Source organism: Bos javanicus, chromosome 13 (assembly GCF_032452875.1).
Source record: "Bos javanicus breed banteng chromosome 13, ARS-OSU_banteng_1.0, whole genome shotgun sequence".
NCBI classification, from domain to species: Eukaryota; Metazoa; Chordata; class Mammalia; order Artiodactyla; family Bovidae; genus Bos; species Bos javanicus.
Window position 1 is genome coordinate 72,828,320 of NC_083880.1, and position 20,633 is coordinate 72,848,952.

The 20,633-nt window shown below is 47.0% G+C and overlaps 1 protein-coding gene across 4 annotated transcripts; it reads left to right on the plus strand.

Moving 5' to 3' along the window:
- The first annotated feature begins 289 nt into the window (after nt 1-289).
- TTPAL (alpha tocopherol transfer protein like) lies at nt 290-19,058 on the plus strand. Of its 4 annotated transcripts, XM_061437678.1 has the most exons (7): nt 336-422; nt 1,241-1,467; nt 4,268-4,305; nt 4,740-5,199; nt 8,188-8,381; nt 10,018-10,128; nt 12,870-19,058. In XM_061437678.1, the coding sequence occupies exons 3-7, from the start codon at nt 4,291-4,293 to the stop codon at nt 13,146-13,148; spliced, it is 1,059 nt and encodes a 352-aa protein (XP_061293662.1). In that variant the 5' UTR covers nt 336-422; nt 1,241-1,467; nt 4,268-4,290; the 3' UTR covers nt 13,149-19,058. The 4 variants fall into 4 exon arrangements, with proteins under 4 accessions (XP_061293663.1, XP_061293660.1, XP_061293662.1 ...); XM_061437676.1 differs by lacking the exon at nt 1,241-1,467 and having other exon boundaries at nt 324-422; XM_061437680.1 differs by lacking the exon at nt 4,268-4,305.
- Nucleotides 19,059-20,633: the final 1,575 nt, after the last annotated feature.

A 20,633-nucleotide genomic window follows, 5' to 3' on the forward strand; every position in this document is an offset into this window, starting at 1 on the left:
CCGTTTCCCTTTCATAAAATAGCAGGATCCGTTTGAGAATCTAATGAGGTGACGGATGTAATACACCAGATGACATAGTTAATATGTTCTTGGCAAACGGCAGCTCCTTTCCTTCCTTCTCGAGGCCCCAGCTTCCCCAGCTATGCCACCGAAACCTGTGCCTCGCAGCCAGCCTCTCCCCAGATTCAGGAACCCACGGCGCGGTTTCGGCCACCAGGTGGGGACTGAATGCTTGTCCCGCAAGGAAAGGTCGCACATGCGCACTCACGGGGGCGGCGCCCCACCTTCCCACGCTCTGTGTACGTCACTTCCGGCGCGAGCGGCCGGGCCGGCTGGGCAGGGAGTGCGGGTCTGTTCTGTGCGCGCTGCCGGACGAGGCTCCCGCCGCCGATTGACCCGCGCTCCGCCCCGTAGCCGGGCCGGTGAGTGCCCGCGAGCCCGTGTGCCCGCGGGACGGGGGAGAGGGACCCCCGAGAGGGAGGGATGACCGGAAGTGGGGCACCCGCGTAGGGAGAGACCCCAGGAAACGGGGACCCCTGGGGAAGGGGTGACAACCGGAAGTAGGGGGCCTCGGAGGGTTGTCGACGCGGTGAGGGGGCTCTTGGGTCTCCAGGAACGGTGGATTCCTGACCTCTCCTGGGGGAGGGTGGGGAGGAAGGTGATGCTCGAAAAATGTTAGGCTCCAAGTGAGGAAGGTTCTCGGCTTCCCCCTAACAAATGGTGTTTGCACCCATCTATATGCCCACCCATCGATTCCTTCACCAGACTGACCGAGTCGTGCGCTGTATTCGATACCGCCAGGGCCCTGGAGATTAAACTGGAAGCTCTAGGTGCAGCGTGGAGCCCAGTGTGGAGCCCACGTCTTTGCTCTGCCTCACGCGATGGGTACCCTTGGGCCCTTAACCTCTCATCCACTGTTATTTACAGAGCACCGTCACTGTCCAAGCATTGGGGAGAGCAGTGAATGTGAGAGGCAATTTGTCTGCTGCCTTGAAATTCACATTCCAGTGGGCAGATCCCTCTTTGTAAAACAGTAACAGTATCAGTGTTCTCACCAGATATTGTGAAGATTAAACGAGAGATGGATGTAAAGTGCTTATCATAGGGCACCATACATGGTAAAACATGCATGAACATGTTATCTCTTGTCATCATTCCACTGAGTTAAATTTCATAAAGCAAGCAATTATATTGAACGTTGCTGTGTGCCCAGCACTTCTAAGCATAGTACCTTCCACAGGTGATCAGTGATTATTTGATAAATGAATGGATGGGTAAAACTGACTCAGAAGAGTTTTGGATAAACACACATGACACTGAACTGCAGTTTCTAAAAGAGAAGTAGGAACCGAGTGCTGTGGAACACTGGAGTTAACCTGGAGAAGTCAAGGAAGGCTTCATAGAGGAGGTGACTTTGAAGCTAGGCCTGGTTGGAAACAAATGAGGTGAAGAAACTCCCAGACAGAGGTATCAGAAATGCATGAGGTGTTCATTAGTTTGTTTTGACTGACATTTAATGTGCATTGAGAGGAGGAAAGGTGGGAGAGGGGCCGGAGAGGGACTTTGAGTCTAGTCTGTAGTCCATGGACATTACAGTCAGTTTTCTGGCTAAGTAATGGATTGGAATTACGGGCATCTGTTGGCGACTCCCGAGAAAACAGAGCCCAGGGTGGGTCCTGTGAACCATGATTGTTGATCTGTTCCTCACTCAGCATACCTCTGCCAAGCAGATTAAACTCATTCAACAAATATTTATGCAGCGCAGGCTATGTGTCTGACACCCTGTTAAGTGCTGTGTTTAAGATGATAAACAAGACAGTTGTGGATATTGCACACAAATTGCCTACAATTGCCACAGTGAGAGAAGTGCTATGCCACAGAGTTCCTGCAGGGGGCGCGGGGTGCTCCTAAACTGACCGGAGTCGGAGAGAGATGTCTTCCCTGCTTCAAAGTGGTCATCCCTGACCTGGATTATTTCAGTAGCCTCTAAATGGTCTCTTTGCTGCTGTCTTCATCGTCTTACAGTCATCCTCTTACATTCTCGAGACAACCCAGTGATCCTTTTAAAATCTAAATCCGATCATATCACTCTACTCAAAACCCTCCAAAGTGAGTAACTAAGCTCTTACTGGCCTACAAAGCCCAGTACCAGTTGGGACCCCAGTTCCTCTCTAAATCCATCTGCTAATGTTCTCCGCCTTGTGCATTTGGCTCTTGCCATACTAGTCTCCTCCCTGTTCCTTGATAAAGCCAGGCATGGTCCTGCCTCAGGCTTTGCACTTTCCTACCCCCACAGACCTACATGGCTTGCTCCCTCATCTCTTTCATCTTTGCACACATGCCACTTGATCGGGGTGAGGACTTCCCTGATCACCCTACTTAAAACTGCAGCTCCTATCTCCAGGTATATCCAACCCCCTTACCTCCTACCTCTTTGCCTGCGACCCCCTTGCCTGCTTTATTTCTCTCCATAGCCCTTACCATCTTCTAGTAGACTATACAGTTTATTTTGCTTATATTATGTCTCCCTAATGAAAATGTAAGCTCAGTGAAGGCAGGATTTTTTCTTTGCTCACTGCTGTATCCCCCAGTGCCTGGTCAAGGGCCTGGTACCTATTAAGTGCTTGGTATCTGTTGAATGCATGAAGTGACATCTAATAGGGTGTTGGCCAGAGGCACTGAAGGAAGAGCCTGCTAGTCAGAGAAAACAGGATGTGCAAAGACAAGAAAACCACCTTTGGGAGAAAATGAAAGAAGCTGGGCAGGGCTGGAGGTTAGCACACAAGCGACAGAGTGGGCAGACCTAAGAGTTGGAGGAGGTAGCCTGGTCACTGTGGCTGCTGTGGCCTGTGGGGAAGACTGGCTGTGTATGCACAGAGGCCCCAAGACGACCCCTGCCTTCCTTGTGGAGCTCAGAGTTGGGGAAGAGTGACAGCCCATGGACAGAGAGCTTGGGCTTCAAAACTGGGCAACATTGCTGGGACCTTATTTGTGGAATATCTAAGGCAGCTATTTTTTTTTTTTTTTCATTTAGTGTGTTAGTTCAGCTCTTCTAAGAAGCAGACACTAGGGTGAGATTACAAATGGAAGAAATTTAATGGTGGCAACACATAAAAGGGAGGGGAAACTGGAGAAATCAGGGAGAGCTGCTGACAGCTATGTGAGCCTGGTCCCTGTGCAGGAGGTTTGGGCAAGAAGTCTTGGACTGCAGTAAAGGCTCGGCCAGGCTGACAGGGGATCCTCAAGGTTAAAGTTGCCTGTTGGAGGAGTCCTACGTTTCACTAATTCATTGGCTGGAGCCAGTCTGGAAAGTGTACATCCCCTGGGTGGTGGATCCAGAGGGACAGCAGCTGGGAACACCCATCAGTTATGTTCCACCCCCGCAGGAGATCTGGTCAGTTTTACAGCCGCCATGCCAAGTCATGTGTGGGTATGGTAAAAAATTTTAAAGGACAGTGAAGAGTCTCCTTTTCTCTTAAATGTTCAGTGTCTGGTTCTGTTGCTTAAAGGGAACCATGGTTAACAGTTTTCTTGTACTTTTCTTCCAAAAATTTTAGGTGCATTCACAAGTATATATTTTTAAAATATAAATACAAGTCTTTTTTTTTCATACTTTCCTGCAACCTGCTTTCTTTTTCCTTAACGTCAATTCATAAAGAGCTATCTAATTCCTTTTCATTACCAAATAGTATTCCGGGCATATGGTAATATTATTTAACTAGTCTCTAACAAGGAGATGGAGGTAAAGTATTTTCAGTCTTTTGCCATTACAGTTAATACTTGTAATGATCATCCATATTTTACACACACATATAAGTACATAAAAATGGAATGCTGGGCCAAAGCATAGTTTTTTTTTAAATCAAAGTATAGTGAATTTATAATGTTTCAGGTATATAGCAGAGTGATACAGTTATACATATGTATCTATTTTCAGATTCTTTTCCAGTACAGGGTATTATAAGATACTGAATATAGTCCTTGTAGTCCTTATTGATTATGTATCTTACATATAGCAGTGTGTATCTCTTAATCACGAATTCCAGACTGGCTCCAGCCAATGAATTAGTGAAACGTAGGACTCCTCCAACAGGCAACTTTAACCTTGAGGATCCCCTATCAGCCTGGCCGAGCCTTTACTGCAGTCCAAGACTTCTTGCCCAAACCTCCTATATTTCCCCCTTTGGTCACCATAAATTGGTTTTCTACGTCTGTGAGTCTATTTCTGTTTTGTAAATAAGTTCATTTGTGTCCCTTTTTTTTTTAGATTCCACATGTAAATGATACCATATGACATCTGTAAGGGTATGTGGTTTGGAATCTTGATAATTGACACACTGCCCTAAAGAGGCTATGTCAGTTAATTCTCCCAACAACAAGCCCATCAGAATCCCTGTTTTGTGTTTTTGCTAATCTGACATTCAAAGGTGTTTTAGTTTCCATTTCTTTTATTACCAGTAAGGTCAAGCACCTGTTCATACCTCTGTGAGCAAGGGGTGTGTGTGTGTGTGTGTGTGTGTGTGATGAGCGGTGTGTGTATCCTGCTGGAGCTGCCCCGGGGCTGGGTTGTACTGGACCTGACTGTGATTCAGATACTCCTCCAGGAGAGAACCACTGTTCTGAGGATTTGGGCTTGAGGATAGCATCTCTACCCACCTCCCTCACGCCACTCAGGGGTTTGGAGTGACCGATGCCAGTGCCGGGCTTTCTCGGCATCAGGCAGGGCTTCTGATTCGCAGGGATCCTGGGAGCTAATGTCAGAAGAAAGTGACTCGCTGAGAACCAGCCCTTCCGTGGCCTCGCTTTCGGAAAATGAGTTGCCGCCGCCTTCCGCCCCCGCCGGCTACGTGTGCTCGCTGACCGAGGACCTGGTGGCCAAAGCCAGGGAGGAGCTGCAGGAGAAGCCGGAATGGAGGCTCCGCGACGTGCAGGCCCTACGGGACATGGTGCGCAAGGAGTGCCCCAACCTGAGCACCTCGCTGGAGGACGCCTTCCTGCTGCGCTTCCTCCGCGCCCGCAAGTTTGACTACGATCGGGCCCTCCAGCTGCTCATCAACTACCACAGCTGCCGGAGAAGCTGGCCCGAAGTCTTCAACAACCTGCGGCCTTCCGCCTTGAAGGAGGTCCTGGCCTCCGGCTTCCTTACCGTGCTGCCGCACACCGACCCCAGGGGCTGCCACGTCCTCTGCCTCCGCCCAGGTACCGCGCTTGCTGGGGGCGCGGGGAAGGGATGGGCGTGGGTACAGTCTGGGATGTGTCTGCCCAGGATACTCTGTGTGTGTGTGTGTGTGTGTGTGTGTCTTATTCCCTTTAGTCCCCTCCTGGCCTTAATCAAGGCTGCTGTGTGTGTGTGTGTGTGTGTGTGTGTGTGTGTGTGTGTGTGTGTGCCTTATTCCCTTTTGTCCCCTCCTGGCCTTAGTCAGAGCTAGACCCAGAATCCTTCTTAAGAGGACAGGAGCCGAGACCACCATTCTCCTGTCTCTGCTTCTGCCTGTCTGTCAGTCTGTGTGTCCCTCTGGGCCACGTTTTCTGCTGCCCTTTGCACATCTTCACACTTCTGTCTGAGTACTGGCTTTTGATCCCTCTGTACACCCCTCAGCTTACCTGGCCACCCAAATAAGTTCCTTCAGTGCAGATTCCAGATTCTAGGGTTGGGAATCTGGTGAGCTTAGAAAGCAACCCAGGGCTGCTGGGACACCCCCACTCCTACCCTGTCACTCCTTAGTGAGCAGGTGAGGTACAGATATCAATGTCTGCCTGCCTCCTCTGACTTCTCCCCCCTCCCCTCTGCTTTGTGAAGTCAGTGAAAAGCTTCACTTCAGATGCACTTTTCCATCTCAGCAGTGCATGATGGTAATTGAAATGCCTGACATTTCCATGATGCAGTAGTTTGCAATGGGGGTAGTTTTCTCCCTATTCCCTCCCCCACCAAAGTATCAGAAATGCGAGAGGAGGCTTTTTGGTTAACATAGAGACCAAGGGGTCCTAGAACTCAAGCATTCTGATTCTCTGTCTTCTTTTCCTTCTTCCCTGACCCTAAATACTTAGTACACTCAGGAGAGTTCTCTGCTCTTCCCCCTGCCTCAATATTTTCCGTCAGAGCCGAGCTGAGAACAAATGTGAAAGTAAGATGGCTGTGTTCTTCTTCCCAAACATGCCAGGAACATGAGAACCTGCTGGGCACCCTTTCTGCTCCTGTGCAAATAACTTCTTAAAGGGACAGCTGATGGGGAGTGGAAGCCTCCCTCTGTCTTGACACCCCCACGTTACCATTTCCTTTAGTCATTTACCAAAGCTTGTTGGGAGACCAGCCTTTTCTGTGTACCAGGCACAGTATTAACTGCTTTACCTGCTGTTTTAGGTGTTTTCTAAAATTAGGTGGTGTTCATATTAAAACAGGGCTTCCCAGGTGACTCAGTGGTAAAGAGTCTGCCTGCCAATGCAGGAGACATGGGTTCCACCCCTGGGTTGGGAAGATCCCCTGGAGGAGGAAATGGCAATCCAATCCAGTATTCTCTTCTGGAAAATTCCATGAACAGAGAAGCCTGGCTGTCCATGGGTTGCAAAGAACTGGACATGGCTGAGCAACAGAGCATGCATGCACTCATTTTACAATAAACAAGGTGGTCGAGCAGTCAGGGCACCAGGAAACCTAGAAACCAGTCAACAGGACTTTCTGCTGCTCCTCTGTACTCAGCTCATATGAATCTTACAAAACAATCAGATGTTACCACACTGGTTTTGCCTGTTTGCGTGCTTTCAACTCTTAGCTCCTGAGATGGATTCCCCGCCCCCCATATGTCTGGAGCAGATTTGAACACCTCCCCACAAACTCATCATTTTAGCAGGAGGCAGACAGATTTTTGTTCTCAACTAGCTCCCCTGGTGGCTCAGCTGGTAAAGAATCTGCCTGCAATGTGGGAGACCTGTGTTTGATCCCTAGGTTGGGAAGATCTCCTGGAGAAGGGAACCGCTATCCACTCCGGTATTCTGGCCTGGAGAATTCCATGGATTGTATAGTTCATGGGGTCGCAAAGAGTCGGACATGACTGAACGACTTTCACTTCACTTCAATGTGAAATAAATCTGGAAGGTGTTGGGTTTGCCTTTTTGTAAGCTCTTTTGAGACATACGTGATTGTAAAGGATGACAGCCAGTCTGTAGAAGCAGGTTTAATTGGCAGCACTACAAATAGCAAGCTGGCACAATTTTTACACAAAGATTTTTTTGTATAGAATTATTGAACATGTCACAAATCTCATTGCGGACAATCCAGTGGAGTTTTATCTTTCTAAGATAAAAGAGACACACATATCTTGGTGGGATTTTCTTGAGAACAGTAGATAACACTCAAAAGTTGTCATTCTCATCTTTTCCCCAAAGAAAGAAAGACTCCTCAATCATATGGGGAGCATTAAGGGAGCAACCAGCCTGGAAAGGGGAGTTTGTTCAAGCTACACCATTGGGAAACCATCTCCATCTCTGCTGTCCTTGGTCTGGGCTTCATCCTCGGACCAACTCTTGCCTCATGGGTCCCTGGGTCTCAGGCTCCCAGCCTCACCACTACAAGACAGAAGAGAGATCTTCTCTTCCTGAAGGGCCCAGGTCCTTTGGGGCCAAGAATTGAGTCCCTGTGCTTCTTCTTGACCTCACTTGGATTACTTGCTGTGGCCAGGAGGATGCTGTGCCCACACTGGCCAAGCCTACCTCTGGACCCAGGAGTGAAGTCACTTTACACACTCAGTATGGCTAGCATGGGAAGAAGTGGTTCCCCCCAAGGAAGATGAGGGTGGTCTTACGAAGATAAGGGCACTTGTGATGGCAGAAGGCGCACATGTCCATTAAGGCAAGCATTATTATCCCATTCGACTTAGGAGGAGACGTAGGCCCAGAATGAGGAGAAAACTTACCCCAGGTCACACAGCTAGGAAGATGCAAACCCCAGGTGAGTCTGACTTCAGAGCTCACGACTTCATCTTCAACACTCAATTGCTTTTCCATTTCAGAACGTGCTGCTATGTTTGGAGTCAAGAAGCATCAGCTCCCACTTAAAGATCTAAATAGTCATGCCAGTAGAATTCTTTTCCATTTTTAAGCAACGGTTTAGGAAGGAGATAAATCCTGGCCTGTCTGATTACGTGTTTGTATTCATTTCTGTAACATACTGTCTATCTTTTACGACCTTAGACAGGTGGATCCCGAGCAACTATCCAATTACGGAAAACATCCGAGCCATATACCTGACACTAGAGAAACTCATTCAGTCTGAAGAAACCCAGGTGAATGGAATTGTAATTCTTGCAGACTACAAAGGAGTGAGCTTATCAAAGGCATCTCATTTTGGCCCTTTTATAGCCAAAAAGGTGATTGGCATCCTTCAGGTATGGCTCCTATCTGTCATGTACCTGTCCTGTGGCTGTTTGTCTTTCCCAGGGCCCTGTCTACCTCCAGTTCCACCTAATACACAAACCCCACCTCCCACGCCTCCCCACAGTCAGGACAATACAAAAGCATTATGGGAAGAAATGTAAAAGTCCAGTTCACCACTCATTCTCATCAAGGTCTCCAGTAGTTACTGGGCAAAATCAACTTTAGGACAAGAGCCCAAAAACCAGAGAAATGCTTTTTGCTTTGTTTGTTTGTTTGGGGGTTTTTTTTTGGCCCAGAAGACAGAGAAATTCTTGACAAATGGAACTGAGATGTTTCTGCTGAGGTGATGGAGCCTCTCCTTTTTTCTGCAGAACCTGGGCTCAGGGAACCCTGCTGGGCTGTTTTGGTCAGATGCTTTTCACACCTCATGTTGTGCATTTCAGAACACAAGTCTCTGGGAACCATAAAGTTCTTCCTGCGTCTGCAGTGTGTGAGATGGTTTGCACATGCAAAGTGCTTGTTTTTTTAATTGAAGTATATACTTGCTTTACAGTATTATGTTAGTTTAAGGTGTACAGCAGAATGATTCAGTATTTTTATAGATTATACTCCATTAAAAGGTATTACAAAATAATGGCTATAATTCCCTGTGCTGTCCAATATATCGTTGTTGCTGCAAAGCACACTTACAGTCATGGTAAGCCATTCAGTCCTTCAGGGAATTCTCTGAGATACACAAGGTAAGAGTTATCTTTCCTTGTTGATAGAAGAGGAAACCTTCAGGATGTAGTCTGGCAGCCTGGACCCTCATTCATCAGACCCAGTCGATGGGGTGCTGTCTCCTGTGAGCTGTGGGGCACCAGTGATCCCACGATTCTCCCCCATCAAATTCCATGGTGTTTGAGCCTGTCTTGTGCACCAGGCTGATTATTTAAACATTTAAATGTCACTTCCAGTCATTATCAGAAATGTGAATTCTTGTGTGGAGGTAATACTTGGGCTTCCCTTAGCTTCCACTCTTCTTTGCTTCTGCCAAATATAGTGCAGATTCAAGTGTCAGGATAATGCATTCAATCAGTGGTTTTCTAGTCCTGTAAGATGGTCTGGGGGACAAAAAATGTTCCAGGGTCAAGTATGTTTGGGAAATACAGCATAGCATGCCCCTTTCTTGTGAATTTCAACATAAACATTTGCATACTGAAAGCCTGACCAGTCCCGCAGTTAAGGAAACCTGTTTGACTGTATTTAGTCTACTGTTTCTCAAACTCAGTTGCTTACCACAGAACCCTTTTTGCATCACAGGCTAGTAACATCCTGAGAAATACACTTTGGGCAACACTGATCTAGAAGGCCTGATATTTGTTAGATCTGACCACACAGGCTCAGACTGTTTTTTTGCCCTAAGGAGGGCAGCTATCCACCTGCTTGCCTAACCCTTTCCTAAGCCAGCTCTGGGTCCTTAGATAGACTCTTTGCCTGAGACCCATCTTCCTGTCTAGCCCTGACTTGGGCTGTCTTTGAAGAGACTGGGAGAATCAGACCAGACTGATGTTGGGGCTAAAAATGGGAAAGGCAGGCTGTGGTAACTCGGTTTTCAGATTCTAACATCGGGATTCTAACATTCCCTTCCCTTCCCTTCCCCCACAGGATGGTTTCCCCATTCGGATCAAAGCAGTCCATGTAGTGAATGAACCTCGAATATTTAAAGGTATTTTTGCCATCATAAAACCATTTCTGAAGGAGAAGATAGCAAACAGAGTAAGTGATGATCCTATCAAAGATACTTTAATTTTTTTTTATGCTTCCTTTTCTGTGACATCTCTAAGTTTATTGCAACAACTATAAACTTATTATTCTTTTTTTTTAAGATTTACATATTTATTATTTTTTGTTTCACTGGGTCTTCATTGCTGTGCGTGGTCTTCTCATTGCAGTGGCTTCTCTTGTTGCAGAGCACGGGCTCTATGCACATGGGCTCAGTAGCTGTGGCTCGTGGGCTCTAGAGTGCTGGTTTCATAGTTGGGCCACATTTAGTTGCTCCACGGCACATGGGATCTTCCCAGATCAGGGATCAAACCCGTGGTCTCTTCACTGGCAGACAGATTCCTAACCACTAGACCACCGGAAAAGCCCAGTTTATCATTCTTGCCTGGGACTACTAAGTTGGAAAGTACGAGGTTTCAGATAAAATAAGTGAACAGTCTTTTCTGTGAGGGGAAGATGAAATTAATGGGAAAATAATACTTGACTGTAGAGAGAGCAGACCCAGGGTTGTTTTTGTAGGAGCATCTCTGCTCCATGATCATTTAGGCTTTTTAATATCCTGGTCTGGGCATTGTGAACCAATATCATATTTTATGTATGCTGCTGCTGCTGCTGCTAAGTCGCGTCAGTCGTGTCCGACTCTGTGCGACCCCACAGACGGCAGCCCACCAGGCTCCCCCGTCCCTGGGATTCTCCAGGCAAGAACCCTGGAGTGGGTTGCCATTTCCTTCTCCAATGCATGAAAGTGAAAAGTGAAAGTGAAGTCGCATAGTCGTGTACGACTCTTAGCGACCCCATGGACTGCAGCCTATCAGGCTCCTCCGTCCATGGGATTTTCCGGGCAAGAGTACTAGAGTGGGGTGCCATTGCCTTGAGGACGTGGCAAAGGGTGGGCATTGGGTGGGCAGTTAAAAAGAGTCCTGGCAATTTCTGACTGTAGCTTCTTGTGCTTTAAAACTGTTGTCTATTTGTTGCTCAGTCGTATCCAACTTCTTGAGATCCCATGGACTGTAGCCTGCCAGGCTCCTCTGTCCATGGGATTCTCCAGGCAAGAATACTGGAGTGGGTAGCCATTGCCTTCTCCAGGGGATCTTCCTCACCCAGGGATTGAACCCAGGTCTCCTGCATTTGCAGGCAGATTCTTTACCATCCAAGCTATAGGAAAGTCCCTGTAGCTTAAATTGTTTAAGCCTTTCCATTTACTTAATTTGTTGTCTTACTGTGTGAAGTTTGTAGAGTAATTCAAGGTTTATGAGATCTGTGAGTTTATAGTTTAATTTTTAAGTTAGAGAGGATAGGTGACACTTTAAAAAGACAGTCTGGGGACTTCCCTGGTGGTCCAGGAATTAGGACTCTGAACTTTCACTCCAGGGGACCTGGGTTTGATCCCTGGTTGGGGAGCTAAGATTCTGCAAACCGCAAGGTGCAGCCAAAAAAGAAAAAAACAATAGTCTTCCTCTGACCCTGAAGAGCCAGTGATCTTTTAAACTTTCCGAGGACCATGACTGAAATGTGATGGGTGGTAGGCCTAGGAAAATGGTTATGGTCACTCACATACTCTTCAATTTTGTTCTCACTTTCAAAGAGGAAATGTAGAATCTCATTTGTGAGGGAGGGAACTTGAAATCCAGATTCCCAGGCCCTTTCCCCAAAGATTTCAACTCGTCAGTTCAGGGGTAGAGCCCAGGAACCTGTGCTTTTAAGACTTCCTTAGGTGATTCTGCTGCACTGTTAGGATTGAGGACCTCTCAGTGTGGCCTCCCACCCTGGGTTTGAACCCATGTTGCTTCCTGGAGCTTCTGTTTGGAACCTGCTTTTACCAAAGCAGTCTTTGGGCAAGGTCTTTTACATCTACGAAATGACCTTACTGGTGTCCAATAATCTGTTCAATTGGTCCATCGTATGGTAATTCATCCACTCAAAACTATTTTTTTATCAGCTTTGTGCAGATGTGGTCTCAATGAACAAAACAGACCAAAATCTCCGCCCCCAAGAAGCTTACGTTCTAGAGAGACAGACAGTGAGTTATGTCTGTTATCTAGGATGAGAAGGTGCTAATGCTATGGAGAAAAATAAAAAAGAGAAAGGAGACAGCAGGTTCTGGAAGGAAAGGAGCAGTAGTATTCCGTAGGATAGTCAGAGGTGGTGTCATTGAGAAGTTGGCGTTTGAGTGAAGACGTGAATTCATGAGGGAGTAAGCCTTACAGGGATCTGGGGGACTCTGAGCCGGGCGGGGGGCGGGGGAAGCAGGCCTGGAGGAGCCCCAGCGGGGCATGGGAGGAAGGGGAGGCAGAGGTGTAATGGGCCAGACCGTGTGGGCCATCATGTGGACTCTGGTGTTTAGTCTGCATGAGATGGGTGCACTGGAAGTCCATGTGTTTTAGAGGAGTGACTTGATCTGACCTACGTTGACGAGTGCTTAGGCTGTGGTGGGACAAGGGTTTAAGCACAGAACGGAGGAAGACACTCTGAGAATCCAGGAAAGAAGGGATGGTGAACTGGTCCCACTAGGGTAGCAGGGAGGTGCTGCTGGAGGTATTTTGAAGGACCAGCTAACAGGATACAGGGTGTGAGGAAAAGAGGGTGAAGGATCCTCAAGCTTTTCACGGCACTGGAAGAGTGGAGTTGGCATCAACCATTCCCTTATTCATTCAACAGATGTGTGTTTGAGCACCTTCTAGTAAAGGTTACTGATTAACCCAAGGACTTGTGTGCTTTCCTTTCATTCTCTGTAGTTTTTCCTTCACGGGTCTGACCTGAACTCTCTCCACACAAACCTTCCAAGAAACATCCTCCCCAGGGAATACGGGGGCACGGCTGGAGAGCTGGACATCACCGCCTGGAACGCGGTGCTGCTGGCCTCGGAGGAGGACTTCGTAAGGGAGTTCTGCCAGCCGGGCCCTCCCTGTGACAGCATCCTGGGCCAGGCCCTGCCGCCCGAGGGGCTGAGCTCAGAGGTGCCCTGTGATGACTCCATGCGGGCCATGAAATCGCAGCTGTACTCCTGCTACTAGGCAGTCCCCCGCGAATGTCACCATCTTTACAACCTTTCCTTCTTTCTTCGGAGAGGCCCAAGGAGGATTCGAGGTGCCAGGGATTGTCTTGCTCCTTGGAACGGAACTGTAGCATGGAGGAAAATCCTGGACAGCTCTGAGCCATAGGGTGAGGCTTGGGTGGCTTGAATGACTCTGTGGAAGACATGGAGAAAGTCCCCCAGCAATTCCAAAATATTTGGAATCCCAGTGTGCAGCCATGAATGTGGAAGCCGTATCTGGTTCTTAGAGAGCTCAAAGCAAGAAAAATGAGGACCAACGTCACTTTGATCCCACATTCCAGGAGAAAACCCCGATTGGCCAGGCAGTGCATTCCTGTGAGACAGTTTGGCCGAGCCTGCCAGGGGGCCACATGTGAGATGATGAGATTGTCTTGAAAGAGACTACAGACCTCTCTCATCTTGAAAGTCAGAGGTCCATCACTGGGTCTGGAAAGCACCTTCACTGAATCATGCAAGAGGACAGAAGCAGCACCTCCTGATCAAACTCGGGAACCAGGGGCCTTATGTACCTCTGGGATTCATGGGTTGAATCTTGCAATAGAACCTTAAAGTTTTTCCGAACCCATAAAGCCTTAGTCCTGGTTCTCAAAAGAATCATACATGATCCTAGACGCACGTGATTTTACTCAACCAAGAAGCCTGGACGTCAGTCCTGTGTAGCTAAAAGAATTCTGGCCTAAGAATTATGAGACTTGGGTCCCAGCCTTAGATGTGTTTCTGTGGACAGGACACACGAGCCTCTGTGGCCTCCAGCCTTCTCATCTGTAAAATCAGGCTGAATGAAGTGACGATGAGGGCCCTTTTGTCCACTAACGGGGCTCTGCAATTTGGTTATTTATTGAATGTTAGACATTGGTTTTCTGCCTAGAAAGAGCACTCTCTAGATACCAGTGGTTGGATTCTGTATTTTTGCGGTATGCATGGGCCTTCCCAAGAGGGATGCGTCATTGCTTCGGCCCTGTCTTTATAGAAACCAGTGGATCAGCAATACCCATTTTCCTTTCACAGGGAGGGTAGTGAAGGCAGATGCGATGCCCATGATCTTGGATGAATTCCTTCCACCTCTGAGACTCTGGCTTATATTTTAAACTTGGCGATGGTAAAGGGTTAAATTAATTGGCATTCTTAAAATTTGGCCTCTGGAAATAAGGGCAAGTTATTCTGGGACACCTGCACCCCAACCCACTTGAGTTTCTATCTCTCATGTCCAGCCAGATTGAATGTTAGTTCTGCATTTTAGCACTTTAGACCCTTCCTGTCAAGAACTTAGCCTTAGCCCAGGCCTCAAATTAGGTGGTTCATCTGATGGCTTTTGACCTATTTCCTTTCATTCATTCCATGCACATTGTGGTGTTAAAAAGTGACAAGTACCATGCACTGTGTGTGTTAGCTTCTCTGTGCACTTGTTAGAGCAGCAGCAGGCAAACTGAATGACTCAGTTAGGACTAGAACAGTCCTCTGACACGTAAAGGCCAATCAGTTGTTTATAAGCTATTTCTCTCTCTCTAGCACTTTTTAAAATGTCTGGAGAAGTTGTTGGTGGAAATGACTTACCTCATTCGTGCCAATTCTAGGAAGAACTGTTTTCACCATAGATACTAACCTCGGATGCTCTAAGGACCTGGCTGGGTGGGAGGTGTCAAAATACACCCCCTGGCTGCCTCTAGTCCCATCTAGACGATGCCATGACAATGATGGCAAGACCACCACTGCTGAAAAGGTCTAAATGGGACAAGCGGGATGGCTGTAGTAATGAGTGCAGAACCCAGCTGCCTGGGAGAATCGGTCACAGGTTTTCTTAGGTCCCAAAGAGGACAGAGATTAAAAAACAAAACAGAAAAGTTAGACATGAATCATTCAGCCCCAAATTTCTAAGGTTTAAACTGCATTGCATTCCTGGCCAGTTGACTTTGTCCATGTGTCTTAACGTGGGGACGGCCAAGCTCACCTCCAGAAATTCCTCAAAGACCAGGAAGGGTGTTGCCCATTTCCCAGACCTTCCCAGTTAGATCAAGGAGCTGTTTCGTTCGGCTTCCGAAAGGATTCAAAGCCAAGGGCTGTTCTACCTTCTGGAGCTGCTGGAGCTGCTGTGTTTTATGTTGGCTCCAGGAAAAGCAAGTGGTTTTGGCACTTCAGGAGGCTTGGTCCGAGCTGTGAAAGCAGGATCTCCCTGGGTGAAAGACGTGGGGGTCTCTGCCTGGCTTCTCTCTACAGCTGCCTCAGCAGGGCAGGGGAATGACCACAGGGGCACCCCGGGAGTTTCACTCAGCAGTGGGAGCAAGTAACTGAACACCAGGAGAACTGAGTGTTTTCCTTAAGGTAAAAGTTTTGACTCATTTCAGACACCTGAAAAGGAACATTTCCTGCAATTCAGGGCTGTGTGCTGTAGGCAAGAGAAAGAAATAGTAAACCAGGAGACCCAAGTTCCAGCTTTACTTTGCCACATGACCTTGGTCAGCTGCTGAACATCCCTGAATCGTCTTATGATGAAGGGGGTCTACACTTGGGAGCCCTGAACCCTCTGTTCCTGGCATCAGGGATTTGTTCTCCCCCGCCCACCCCCACCCCCGCCATCTGAATGACTTTTTAGGTAGTTTAGGTCTGAATGAACTGACACCTAATGCTTCCAAATGAGTCTGTAAGCTTGGGTAATGGGGAGGGGGGGTTTTCCTTCTCTACTGTACAGAATTCTGGAAAATTGTGCTTCTTCCTGGAATTCTGTTCTTTCATGGCCAGAGGCTGGGAGTAATCTACAGAAATAGCCAAAAGTGCAACAACCCTGGCTTCCCCTCTCGAGTTTCCTATTTTCTGTCGGCAGAGGTGGCCTCAGCTCCCTAGTACTTCATCCTGCTTTCACAAGGAGCAGCCTGTCCTTCAGTCAGTTCAGTCACTCAGTCGTGTCCGATTCTTTGTTACTCCATGAACCACAACACGCCAGGCTTCCCTGTCCTTCACCAACTCCTGGAGCTTGCTCAAACTCATATCCATTGCATCGGTGATGCCATCCAACCATCTCATCCTCTGTCATCCCCTTCTCCTCCCGCTTTCAATCTTTCCCAGCATCGGGGTCTTTTGCAAGGAGTCAGTTCTTCGTATCAGGTGGCCAAAGTATTGGAGTTTCAACTTCAGCATCAGTCCTTCCAATGAATATTCAGGACTGACTTCCTTTATGATTGGCTGGTTTGATCTCCTTGCAGTCCAAGAGACTCAAGAGTCTTCTCCAATACCACAAAAACAAAAGCATCAATTCTTCAGCGCGCAGCTTTCTTTATAGTCCAACTCTCACATCCATACATATGGAAAACCATAGCTTTGACTAGACGGACCTTTGTTGGCAGAGTAATGTCTCTGCTTTTTAATATGCTGTCTAGGATGGTCATAGCTTTTCTTCCAAGGAGCAAATGTCTTTTAATTTCATGACTGCAGTCACCATCTGCGGTGATTTTGGAGCCCAGATAAAGTCTCACTGTTTCCATTGTTTCCCCATCTGTTTGCCACAAAGTGATGGGACTGGATGCCATGATCTTAGTTTTTTGAATGTTGAGTTTTAAGCCAACTTTTTCACTTTCTTCTTTCACTTTCATCAAGAGGCTCTTTAGTTCTTTTTCGCTTTCTGCCATAAGGGTGGTGTCATCTGCATATCTGAGGCTATTGCTGTTTCTCCCTGCAATCTTGATTCCAGCTTGTGCTTCTTCTGGCCCAGCGTTTCTCATGATGTACTCTGCATATAAGTTAAAAAAGCAGGGTGACGATATACAGCCTTGATATACTCTTTTTCCTATTTGGAACCAGTCTATTGTTCCATGTCCAGTTCTAACTGTTGCTTCTTGACCTACATACAGATTTCTCAGGAGGCAGGTAAGGTGGTCTGGTATTCCCATCTCTTTCAGAATTTTCCACAGTTTCTTGTGGTTCACACAGTCAAAGGCTTTGGTGTAGTCAATAAAGCAGATGTTTTTCTGGAACTCTCTTACTTTTTCCATGATCCAACGGATGTTGGCAATTTGATCTCGGGTTCCTCTGCCTTTTCTAAAACCATCTTGAACATCTGGAAGTTCATGGTTCACATACTTTGAAGCCTGGCTTGGAGAATTTTGAGCATTACTTTGCTAATGTGTGAGATGAGTTCAATTGTGCAGTAGTTTAAACCTTCTTTGACATTGGCTTTCTTTGGGATTGGAATGAAACTGACCTTTTCCAGTCCTGTGGCCACTGCTGAGTTTTCCAAATTTGCTGGCATATTGAGTGCAGCACTTTCACAGCATCATCTTTTAGGATTTGAAATAGCTCAACTGGAATTCCATCACCTCCCCTAGCTTTGTTCGTAGTAATGCTTCCTAAGGCCCATTTGACTTCACGTTCCAGGATGTCTGGCTCTAGGTGAATGATCACACCATCGTGGTTATCTGGCTCATGAAGATCTTTTTTGTACAGTTCTTCTGTGTATTCTTGCCACCTCTTCTTAATATCTTATGCTTCTGTTAGGTCCATACGAATTCTGTCCTTTATGGTGCCCATCTTTGCATGAAGTGTTCCCTTGGTATCTCTAATTTTCTTGAAGAGATCTCTGGTCTTTCCCATTCTAGTGTTTTCCCTTATTTCTTTACATTGATCACTGAGGAAGGCTTTCTTCTCTCTCCTTGCTGTTGTTTGTAACTCTGCATTCATATGGGGGTATCTTTCCTTTTCTCCTTTGCCTGTAGCATCTCTTCTTTTCTCAGCTATTTGTAAGGCCTCCTCAGACAGCCATTTTGCCTTCTTGCATTTCTTTTTCTTGGGGATGGTCTCAATCACTGCCTCCTGTACAGTGTCACGAACCTGACATTGCTCAATGTCACGAGCCTGTCCTTAGAGCTTTACAAACACTTCAGTTCACAAGATACTACATTTTTGCCAGAAAGAGAGTCAGGGTAATAAGAGATATTTTCCCTGAATTCCTGTGAGATGTTGAGCCTTCCAGAAATCTCCATGTGTGGGCAGTTACTTTAAATGCCATCTGATTCTCAGATCAGTTATGGGGTCGCTTTTTCATTTGCGTAGCCAAAAGCTATGGTACTGTTGTGGCATTATCATAATACCTCATTTTAAGGTTTTCCTTTGAAACCACTTCTTTCATTTAGGAAGTAAAATGTCCGCTAAGCTAATGATGTGTGGCTGTCCTGTGCCATGAGAGGCGTGGAGATCACAAACAGAAAACATGGCAACTGTTCAGGAAAGATGTCTAGTCACGCTGGACATCTGAAAAGTCACACTTTCAGTATTGAGGTGAGTTTTGTAAATCTCTACTAAGTTCCCTCCTGCTCTCCTGACGCAGAAATGGCTTGAAATACAATATATAATGTCAGAGTCAGATATTCTTCCTTCACGGCGCTTGCTCCGTGCAAAGGCCCAGGGTGATTTGTGAATGGCCTTGCTAGTGACCGTTCTGCTCTCTGCCAATCAGCCACTCATCTTTTCGTCTCACTGGGCACCATGTTTTGCTGGGCAGTTAAGTAGCTGCCGTCCACTGGGATTCTTAGGGATATGCCTTGACCTCTTGGCATATCAGATGGGAACCTGTTACAAGTAAAATACTTAAAAGTTCTCTGGGGCCAAGAGCCTCTGACAGTGACTCTGAAGGGGTTAGAGATGGACTAATTGGGACCAGATTGGGGCATCATTTCGGCCACTGGTTGCCTTCCTTGCTTCAAACTGAAATTCAGTTTGGCTTCAAGTATAGGGACACGTGGTGGTGGATTCATCTACTTCAGTGTTTGTTTTGACCAAAAGTTTATTTTTCTAGTGCATTTTCTAAGTCAAAATGGTGAAAACATGTAATTTTAGTATGCATGACTGGGTCTTAAATAATAAAAAATCTCTGTAAGGCTGAGTGTGTGTGGAGTTCTTTTGTGACTATGGCAGTTTGGGTAAAGGTTCTAAGTGTTTTATTTTTCATGGCCAGGGCTTCCAGCTAGTAAAGAGTCCACCTGCAATGTGGGAGACCTGGGTTCGATCCCTGGGTCAGGAAGATCCCCTGGAGAAGGGAAAGACTACCCACTCCAGTGTTCTAGCCTGGAGAAATCCATGGGCTGTATAGTCCATGGCGTCACAAAGACTTGGACACAACTGAGTGCCTTTCACTCCCTCACAGTGGCCTGGGGAGAGCCTCTCACCTGCTGAGGCCGGAAGGGGGCGCTGTGGCAGCACGTGCATTTTTCCAGGCAGCAGGCCAGCTGCCTCTGAAGATCAGATGCGGTGAGAGGACAGCAGTGTGAAGAAAGGAAGTGGAGCGAGATGTCCACAGTGACACAGAGGGCCACTCGCGAGGCCCAGGTGTACTTCCCAGACTGGCCTTGAACCCTGATAGCTAACAGTCCCTGAGTGCTCTTATGGGCTGTGCATCCATCTTGTTAAGTGCTTCATGTACAAAATGTCATTTAATCTTCAAGCACCCTGAATTAAGTATTATTGCCCCTGGGGGAGAAGTAAGGTACAGAAAAGCAGCTTGTCCAAGGACCCACAGCTATTAACAGTTAAGTAGCACTGGGATTCAAGGCCAGGCACTCTGACTGGAGCCCACAATCTCCTCCTGATGGCTGGAGTCAGCCCCCAGACAGACCATAGAAAGAAGGGAGGTATTTATAGAGTCAGAAAGCGTCAGTGTAAAAAGTGGCTTGTTTTCTGGCTTCCTGGAGAATAGAAAGCAGAAGTTCCTAATCTCTTGAGGCCCAAATTGTAACTGAACACTTTATTCTGGAAGCACCTACAAGTGAACACAAACTCCTTGAGGGTGACTTGGGTGTGGCCTGCTCAGCTCTGGTCCCCTGGTGCTTAGCTGTTTCTCTGCCCTCTGTTCATCTCCCCAGAGGAGACAGGAGCTAGGTCCCCGTCTATGGCGGGTCTGGTGTGTTGGGGATGGACCAGTTGAGAAACCCTCGGAATATCCATACGTTTACTGCTGGCTTTGATGATGCAACAGTAAGTACTTAACACTGCAACATACCAGCTCTTCAGGTCAGCATTCTCAAAGAACTTAGCCTGTTTCTCACATCTGGAAAGACAGAGTTCATGGCTTCAATTCTTTTTACCTCCATAACAGTGTTAAAAGGATCAACTTAGGTACTTTAGAAGCCATAGGAGTTTTTTCTATGAGTTTTCTAAAATACCCCTTAGTTTTCTCCAGTGCCCACGCCTCACAGTACTTGTTCAGCACTTCTATACAATAAATGGCACCAAATGTTTCATGTTATTGTGTTTAAAGCTGCTGAGTATGGATGAGGACCTCCCTTGTGGTCCAGTGGCTAAGATTCTGCACTCCCAATGCAGGGGGCCCGGGGTTCAATCCCTGGTCAGGGAACTAGATCCTACATGCTGCAATTAAGAGTTCACATGCTACAACTAAGACCCGGCCCAGCCAAATTAATAAAAATTTTATATATATATATATATATATATATATATATAT